The 9,802-nt window shown below is 43.8% G+C and overlaps 1 protein-coding gene across 2 annotated transcripts; it reads left to right on the top strand.

The window, feature by feature from the left end:
- Positions 1-2,557: 2,557 nt before the first annotated feature.
- On the top strand, positions 2,558-7,241 carry LOC136497135 (uncharacterized membrane protein At3g27390-like). Of its 2 annotated transcripts, none has more exons than XM_066492919.1 (9): positions 2,558-3,158; positions 3,271-3,379; positions 3,697-3,892; positions 4,005-4,138; positions 4,564-4,852; positions 4,948-5,054; positions 5,168-5,333; positions 6,199-6,641; positions 6,785-7,241. In XM_066492919.1, exons 1-9 carry the CDS (start codon positions 3,032-3,034, stop codon positions 6,942-6,944), a joined length of 1,731 nt encoding a protein of 576 aa, XP_066349016.1. In that variant the 5' UTR covers positions 2,558-3,031; the 3' UTR covers positions 6,945-7,241. The 2 variants fall into 2 exon arrangements, with proteins under 2 accessions (XP_066349016.1, XP_066349017.1); XM_066492920.1 differs by having other exon boundaries at positions 3,046-3,172; positions 6,785-7,240.
- The last annotated feature ends 2,561 nt before the right edge of the window (positions 7,242-9,802 follow it).

Here is a 9,802-nt window from a genome sequence, read left to right as displayed (position 1 = left end):
AAAAACATATAATTCTAGCACAGTGTCATGATTTAGTATCTCAAGTTTGATTAATTATAGATAAAAAATTATCAATATTTATGATATCAAATGAATATCATTAGATTAATTACGAAATGTATTTTTTAATAAATTAATTTAGAGTAATAAATATGAATAGTATTTACTAGAAAATTGATCAAATCTAAACAACTTTTGCCGGCACGCAACTCGTAGTTCCATGTTTTCTTGGACAGAGGGAGTATATTATATCGGTCCCGTTCGCTTCGCTGAAAAAACAAGCCGAAACACGGTTTCCGACTGATTTGTTGTGAGAGAAAAACACAGTTCCGATTGAAAAAAAAACAAACTAAAAAAGACGGATTATAATAAACTGGGCCATCTACTGATTGTTGATGAGGGCATTATGCTATCAACCTACTGCACAGGAGTAGTTCGATCGAGCGATGTATTTGACAGGCTGACGACGGTTGATCAGGTATAAACGAGACAAATACGTGAGTCGAGTAGCTGGCCAACTGGCGGACAAGTCAATGTAACGTTAAGATTTGAAAATGTACGGATCGCAAAAATACTAGCACCGGTAGTACTGACCAATTTTGGCTACTACTCGAAGACTGATTGATTGATTATACGCGCCAGAGCTGGCGCAACAGTTGGCATAAAAGGACTAGCTAGGGGAGTGATGGTGTGGTACTTGAGACAAAATAACACCAGAAATGCGTGACACAACGTTTGACAGCAACTGGGACGAGTTTTCGTGGCAAAAGTAGCTGCATGCTTCATATCGATCACACTCCACGTATATAATAATAAGTCACCCATTGGATCATTAGTGGTAAATAATTAAGTTGGATACTCGCGCTACTTTTAGTAGTGATGGAGTTGTAGTGATTTTTTTTCAAGCTCTTCAGATTATTATTAGGACATGTCTATACAATCAGCTTGTTCGCTTGTTGGTTTCAGTCAGGGCTTATCAGCCAGTCAACAGTGTTTTTCTCCCACAACAAACCAGCACCAGTCGGGCTTATCAGCCCAAAAACCAACCAGCGAACAGGCCGAATATAAAATAATACTTCCAATCTTAGAGGCCTCTTTTAGCGAGCTATGATTCTAGTTCTACGCACCAAAATGATTATTTTCTTGCCAAGACAAGAAAAGAGCACCATTTCGATTGGAAAATGTGAGTACTATGTTTTAGACAGTTCATTATCCAACTCCCTCTACGAAAAGATCAAGTCATTTAAGAAGCTTTTTACTCCCATGTATACATTAATTTGCTACCTGCTATTTTCCCTCAAAGCACGAGGGAACAAGGCTATGCCTCAATGCCCTAACACATGCTCATTGAAGTTCTTGGTTCCGTAGCTCAGCTATCTGCTCCCTCTATCCTAAAATACAATATATTCAAACAATTTAGGACCAAATAAAGAGTATGATAAAAGATTAGGTTATCTCTCACTAATTAGTCTGGTCGCCAACTTGCTTAGTTTTCTAGTAACACATAATTTAACAGGTATGCATGCATGTCACTGATTTTGGCTACCAATCATAGGAGTCATTTTGCACAAAATGTTATTTAAACACATGCATGTATGAGGTTTAAAAGACAGATAGGCATGCATAGGTTGAGCAATACATAATACCTTATAATTATGATAAGATTCGAACATTTGATCATGACAGTAGGGTTCTAGTGGGACGTTTTATCCACTTGGATCTTGTTTTAGGTTGGATAGGGAATTGAAAATTACTACATATAGATTCTCTTGGATTTTGAGGTCTTTTCAAATCTATAACATACTCCATCCATCCCTAAATAACTAAACATCTCGTTTCTAAAAAAAAGTATTTTTATTTAAAAAATGACTAGGCATATATAAAATAATATCGGTATTTGAAATTTTCAAATAAGTTTATTATGAAAAAATATATTCCATGATCAATCTGGTGATACTTATCACATATCATAAATATTAGAGCATTCCGTATATATTTGGTCAAACTTCAAAAGAATTTGGCTAAAGTATTTGAGAATGATATGTTATATTATTTTGGGATGGTGAGAGCATCGGATTAGATAGGGATTTTTTTTAATAAACGCCCTGTTCTCCGATAATTTAATGTCAATTTTGGCAGAAAACATGTATGCGTACGTGCGTGCGTGCAGTGGTACAATACGTGCTTTGTACTCCTGCTTCGACCGTTCCATGTGTGATACGGAGTAGGACACACTCATACAGGTACACAAGGCAAGTGTCCGTATAGTGTGCATGTACACTGGTGTGCACGCTATAAAGAAAATCCCTCACTTTCGTCAACGTTTTAGATGCAGTGAATATTATTACGAGAATTTAAGAAGAGTACTAGAACCAAAGATTAATCCCAGCACGCATTTATGAGTTGCCTGTCACTTCACCCATCGCTTGCGGATAAACCCTGGCGATGATGGTGTCAGGCGTCATCCCGTCAGTCACCCAGGGCCCACCGAGGGCACAGACAAAAAAACTACGCAGCCCAAGCCAAAAGGTTGCTTGCAGCTTGGCAACAGAAAAACAATCCGAAAAAAAAGAGAGGCAAAAGCGAAAACCCCTTCCCCTTCGCTGCCCTCCCCCTCCTCCTTCGCCCGCAAGAACTCGAGCGGGAGTGTGGCCACGGCAGCCGAGTTGACCCGCCCGCGAGCTTATAAGCCGTTTCTCCGGGAACGTCGTCTTGTCGCGCAAGTCGCTCTAGTTTTCCCGCGCCGGCCGCCTCTGCCTGCTTGCTCGGTCTCAGATTCCCGCGCGCGAAAGAGAGGACCGGACGGCCGGCGGAGTACGCTTCTTTCTTTCTTTCCCTGTCCTTGTCTCTCGTGCTCTCCGTCCGTTCCGGCAAAAGCGGCGCGCGAAGATAGTCTGGGAATCGCTGTTCGTTTCTTGATTCCGGCGGCGGCGGAGGCAGTGCATGTGAGGGAGGCGCCGCGCGCAGCCTCGGATTCGGACAGAGCGCTGAGCGTCCGTCGCCCGACCCCGACGGCGGCGGCGGCCGACCGATGGAGTCGGTGAAGGGGTGGGTGGCGGCCAACTACGCGGAGGCCATGGCGTCGATACAGCACTCGCTGCGCGTCGCCTACGTGGTCTTCTCCTTCTGCGCCGCCTTCTTCCTCGGCGGCATCAAAGGCACGCCCTTTCTTGTAATCAATCGCGTCTTGCCATCTTCTGATTTTGGAGCCTTGCTTTGCTTGGGGGTTCTGCGCCCACGTGTTCTTACTTCCCTCAAATGGATGTTCAGCGATGGTGGTCGGACCCGTTGCCGCCGCGCTGATGATAGTGGGCAACGTCGGCGTCATACTCGTGCTTTTCCCGGCGCACGTTTGGTGGACAATCTACTCGCTCATCAAGTAAGCCGCCCAGCAACTAGTCCTTGTATTCTTGCTTTTATTCACCCGTTCGCTAGTCGGTTTCAGCCAATCTTATTTAATCTCTCACAATAAATCAGCACCAGCCAGCCTAAACCAGCCCAGAAACCAAACCAACCAGTGAACACTTTTTTTTTCCCGTTCGATACTTCTTGTGAATAATGAATTTGATCTTCTTGCACCTTTATTTCTTTCCAAAATTCCTTCTGTCGCCAATTGCACCTTCTCGAGATCAATAGATGGTCATACATACTGTTTGACTGATCGTTGCTGCTCTGCAATCTGCATTCGCAATCCAGGACTGACCGTGTCAACGCGGGCCTGAAATTAGCCGTGCTCTTGGCGCTGCCCGTGCTGTTCGGCCTCTGGCTGGGGCTCGGCATCTTCGGCAGCGCGCTGGTGGCTCTCGGGTACGGCTTCTTCACGCCGTGGATCTCCACCTTCGAGGCGTTCCGGCAGGAAAGCGAGGCCAAGAAGTTCGTGCACGGCATTGTGGTAAGACAGATCAGAGCATCTCCTGCACGACGCAGGTCAAAAGATTCAGGTCCCCGCAGCTGTTAACCATGCCTCCCAACAACACTGTCTGAGATGGTTCTGGTTTGAACAGGACGGGACGTGGGGCACGATCAAGGGCAGCTGCACGGTGGTTAGGGACTTCGCCGACATATGCTTCCACTCCTACCCGGTCTACCTCAAGGAGCTGCGCGAGAGCTGCCAGAATCGTGAGCCCCATTCGATAAGGTATCTGTCCTCCCACTAACTACCATTCGTTTGGTTGTTTTAGGATTAGCTCTGTGCTGTGTAATTTTTTTTTGAACGCAACTGTGCTGTGTAATCCTTGTGACAAGGATGGGATTGTCATGACAAGGACGTGATTAGCCTTTTGCCATAAAATACCCTGCTTCTGGCAGTGTGTCATGTGTCGTGTTAGTGTTACTTAAGTATATTCTCTACAAATTCTATCATTATGAATTTTTTTTTTGGCATGATCTCACACTGCAGTTGCTTGAAATTGAAATTTAACATTGTAATTGTTAGATTACCAAAATAAAAGAAAATGTACTGCTGGTTGTGGATGCTATTTTTTTCAAAAGGATGGCAAGAGATCACTGTGAATTATATTAGAGTCTTATGGTATAACAATCTTCTTAATGTTGTTCTTGTAGGTTGCTTGATGTGCCCTCATGTATAGTTGTTGCTCTCCTGGGGCTAGTCGTCGACATACCGCTTTACACAGTGATTGCGCTGATCAAGAGCCCCTATATGCTCTTCAAAGGCTGGCAGAGGCTGCTGCATGACCTTATAAGCCGAGAAGGCCCGTTCCTTGAAACAGTTTGCGTGCCAATCGCTGGCCTGGCTATCCTTTTCTGGCCACTGGTGGTGGTTGGGAGCGTTTTGTTGGCTATCGTCTCAAGCATTTTCGTGGGGCTCTACGGAGCAGTCATTGTTTTCCAGGTTGCTAGATTATTAACAATTTGCTAAACTCACAATGTTTGTGTGAATGATTTTATGATGCAAGTACTTACAATTTTTGTACCTTACTGTCGCAGGAGAAGTCCTTCCAAAGGGGAGTTTCATATGTTGTGGCCATGGTTGCGGAGTTTGATGAGTACACCAATGACTGGCTTTACCTCCGCGAAGGAACAGTTCTCCCAAAGTACTGCATTTCCCCTTGATTGTTCCAATCTGACAATCCTGATGTCCTTTATCATGTGCTGCTTCCTCTCTGTGCAATTGTTTAACCTTTTGTGTTTTGGAAAAAAAAAACAGGCCGTCCTATAGAAAGAGAAAATCATCCAACTCCACAGAATTCTCAGTCAGAACAAATGCCTCTGTCAAAGGAACTGGTCCCAGTGAAGCACCGGCAATGTTGGTTCCGAATTTGGCTCCTGCAAGATCAGTAAGAGAGGCTATACAGGAAGTCAAAATGGTCCAGGTATGTTCCTTTCATGTCATTCCATTTCCCAGCTTGTCTACAGTCTGCATGAAAAATTTTCAGACACATCCTTGTTTCGCACTTTCACGTTAGAAAAAATTGTAATACTCACTGCAAACTTGGAAAAAACGCATGCTCCATGTCCTCCTGTGTAACTATCCGGTAGTTGTATTTCAGTCATTTTATGACTAGTGAGTTAACATATTCAGTAGTCCTCCAGCGTATTTTGAAGAGGGAAATGCTCCAACCCTTTCAATGTTTCCCCTGTCTTCAGAGTAAAGACAGTGCTGACAGATTTCAAAGGGCACATTCCTTATTTCCTTCTGCAGTACTTTATGTGTGTTAACGACACAAAATAAAGACACACCCGTTTTTCTAGCTGTGTCCATGCTATCTTCTGTATGCAAGAAAGTTATTTTCATGAATGGAACTATAATGCTCCAAGTAGGGGATAGCAAGACAAATTTGCGTTGCTGTTGTCACGCTTTCTTCAGTAGGTGAGCCAGTTCTAGTTCAGGAAATGGGATAAATGATATGGGCATGCAAAGAGTAGGTACAGGTAGACAGTTTAATTGTTGCATTGAAGGTACCATAGAGTATAGATTAGGCGAGCTAGTTCTAAGTGAAGCAATATCATGATTCACCAATGAAAGGAACCTCACAAGAGATGCAACTGCTGTGCATTTTATATGCGTGTTTGCTTTATACTGTAGCTAACTGTAAAGAACTGTAACAAGCACTTTGGGTTACTCTACATAAAGATAGACAATCACACAGTCAATCTACAATTCCACGTCGTGCTTCGCCTGGAATTTCATCGAGTTAAAAGACGCCTGAAGTCCTAATTTGGTTCCTTGCTTTGCAGATATGGGAAAACCTGATGAAGTCATGCGAACAGAGGGGCAGGGACCTTCTGAACCTGAATGTCATAACAACCGCCGGCCTGACCGAGTGGTTAAGGGCAAAGGAGAGCGGCCACGAGACCATAAGTCTGGGCCTGCCTTCGTACAACCTGCTGTGCACCGTGCTGCAATCGATCAAGGCCGGCTCCGGTGGGCTGGTGCTGGGCAACTTCGAGGTCAACCAGCACAACAGGCCCCAGGACCGGCTGCTGGACTGGTTCTTCCACCCCGTGCTGGTCCTGAAAGAGCAGATACAGGCGCTGAAGATGACCGAGGAGGAAGTGAGGTTCCTGGAGAAGCTGACCGTTTTCGTTGGCAACACCGCGAGCGCTGGTGGGTGGGATAATGGCGCCGAGATGCCCCAGGATCCTGTGAGGTTGGCACAGATTCAGGCCATCAGTAGAAGGTATGCATGCTGCATCTTCTGAATGACGACAATGGTTTCTGCTCATTTCAGTAGAACTGTTCACATCCACTTCTTCATGACACTGTGTGCCTGAAGTTTGTGCCATTTCTCCATGTTTTAAATGCTGCCGGTTTCTTTTGCAGGCTGGTTGGAATTGTGAGGAGCCTGTCGAAGTTCCCGACGTACAGGAGGAGATACAGGCACGTCGTGAAGCTGCTCATCGCCTACTCCATCGAGAGGGAAAGCTCGTCGGCTTCAGGGCACTCGGCTTCTTACTTCGAGATAACACAGCTGGACGTGTAATTTGGGAAGCAAGCAATCTCCAGTTGTAATTAAGCTGTTTCTAGAATCAGGTAGCTCCGGTTGCTTTTCTTTTTCTCCCCCCTTCATTCAGTAAATATGTTTCGCACACCGTTGTCAGGGCCTTCTTGTGTTTCAAGCCTAGTGAGGTTTTTTGTAGAACACTAGTCGTCGTTACAGGAGATAGGCGCTCCATTGCAGATGCTGATCAGGCAGTGCCGCTGCACTGCACAATTGTACACATTTGCCATGTTTTATTGCAGCTTATTCTCCCTCACATAACACTATAGAATTAGGCCGAAATCAGCCGGCTTATGTACGAAACCAGTCGGTCCAATGCACATGTGCTGTTCTTTTATCTCTTCCAAAGCTGTGCAGCCTTTTGTCACACGGTTCGTCGAGTCCCTGTCGAAAGCTGGCACGGTGGCACCTGGCATTACAGCAGCAAGCGAGAATTCGTAAGTAGTCGTAGAGTCTGCTGTCTGCCGGCTGCCGGTGCCGAAACCAAACAGAAATCTTGGGCATGTGCAAACGTGCCCCGACTTGGATGTAATCCAGCTCAGCTGCCATCCAGAGGTCCAACAGCCGGATCGGCCAGCCTCATCCGTTCCTCCTGGCTATAAAGTATAAACACCCAGATTTTCTCCTCCTCTCGGCTAATCCGGGCGAGATTCACGGGGGATTAAGCCCGTCTGTCTTTGACTCGTCTCGTCTGGTAGCATAATTTTCTTGTGTGCCCCGGCCCGGCCATTTGGAGGTGTCAGGTGTGTACCAGCTGCGTTGCTGATACCAGCTGGACCTTAATAAATGCGTTTCAGTCGAGACCCCAACGAAATTCCTAGCGCATAGCGTTATCAACAGCTCGGTGACAGTAGGCGACGAGGTCTCGTGACTCTCGTCGGTCGTCACATCCATCGGAGCAAGGTGGCAGGCAGCGCGACTCCCAAATGTTTGCCCATACCGCCGCAGTCGTTGCAGTCGGCGGCCGGCCTCTGACGCCACGGGCTCGGTCGTCTCTCCACCCACCATGGAGAACAACCACCAAGTCATAAATAAACAGAGACACCAAACAAGAACTCAGAACTGGTAGCATGGGCTTGTTTAGTTGGCGATTTTTTTTAGAAAAATGGTACTGTAGCACTTTCGTTGTTATTTGATAATTAGTGTCTAATCATAGTCCAATTAGGCTTAAAAGATTCGTCTCGTGAATTTCGTCTAAACTGTGTAATTAGTTTTATTTTTTATTTATATTTAATGCTTCATGCATGCGTCTAAAGATTCGATGTGACGAAGAATCTTGAAAAATTTTGGAAACTAAACACTACCTATGTATATAAAACACAGCAGGGCCCTTTCATCTTGGAAGAACATACAAGAGGGTTTTAATCAGTCCCGAGCTCGAAAGTGAGGTGACAGGAATGGCACAAAAACGTAGCTGTTTTGGATCGAGTCATCAGTCATGGAGGCAGCAGCTCGCGTCGATCCCGCCAAATTGACGCGAGGCAGGAAACAAGGAGGAGTCAGTCTCGGTTGGTTGCATCCACTGCTAGCTCACAAAGAAAGCCGAACGAAAGCTAGCTCTTCTTGATTACCCTTTGCTTTCAAGTCTTAGAATAAATCAGGAAATATTTCCCGTTGACGCTGGCTTTCATCCTTAACAGTTCTAACTTTTAAGAAAAGTTTTCTCCTTTGCATGTCACGTCGAATCCCTAACACTACTTGTCATCGTTCCTATTTCACACTCTCTATTCATGTTAAGGATCTAGATAAATGGAATAACGGTGCTTCAAACTACAACCTAGTTCACAGGTGCTGAATTTTCTTTATCAATAAACTAGTCATATATCTTTCTTAAAATCTGTATTGTTTATAACTGAATTATCAAAGCACATATGTTATGATTTTTTAGTCGAAATACAATAAATCTATGTGTAGAAGCAACTAAGATACTTCATTACCACCATTTGTCCCAAATTATAGGTTGTTTTGGCTTTTCTAGATACTAGTTTTTTTTTTGTTATGTACCTAGATATACAATACGTCTAGATACATAATAAAAACTGTGTATCTGAAAAGCCACAACGACCTATAGATTAGAACAGAGGGAGTAATAAGATGCAACGTCATTGCTACTGTTATTTAATATGTAAATCATTCATAAAACATCTATCGTGTTTGCTGAATAAAGGAAATTCAAATTGACATGCTCATTTCTCTCCCATGCATGTATATCTGGTCTATTTGGTGGAAGGCATTGTATATGTATACCAAACATACTCATACATGTACTTTCTTATTATGTATTACATCTAGTAGTGATAGACTTTAGTAACCATTTACTCTATGCGATTTTCCATCCCTATATATAGTTTTTCCCTTTCCATGGCACCTCCATGTGTGTTGACATATGTTTAGTTGAAACTTTAGTTTGAGCTACGTGTTTTTATTTTTTATGAAAACCAATATGCCCATTGCTTCATGCATACACATATATACAAGGACGTTGAAGCATCAAGCACGTACACTTTGGCTTTAGTTTTCTCTCTCTCTCTATATTGGCAGTGGGAGATGTGTGTTATATATAAGCATGTGTAGAGTACTTTAGGATATATTTTACAAATATAAGAGGTAGGCAATGCATATCTGGGGTTCTTCTAGGCTATTTTTAAGAACCATTGTGCTAGAGAGAAACAAATTGTTGGATTGTAGCAATTATTGGCATATGGATTGTTACAATCTACAGCCAATTTGCTTCATTTGGCAGATTGTAGCAACCTACAAAAGTGCAAATATGCAAAGTAAAACAACAAAGGTCTAATAATTGCCATATCCTGCTAATTTAGAAATGACAGAATGAGTAC

This window comes from Miscanthus floridulus, chromosome 12, assembly GCF_019320115.1.
Source record: "Miscanthus floridulus cultivar M001 chromosome 12, ASM1932011v1, whole genome shotgun sequence".
Classification (NCBI taxonomy): domain Eukaryota; kingdom Viridiplantae; phylum Streptophyta; class Magnoliopsida; order Poales; family Poaceae; genus Miscanthus; species Miscanthus floridulus.
This window is presented reverse-complemented; position numbering and strand designations above follow the sequence as displayed.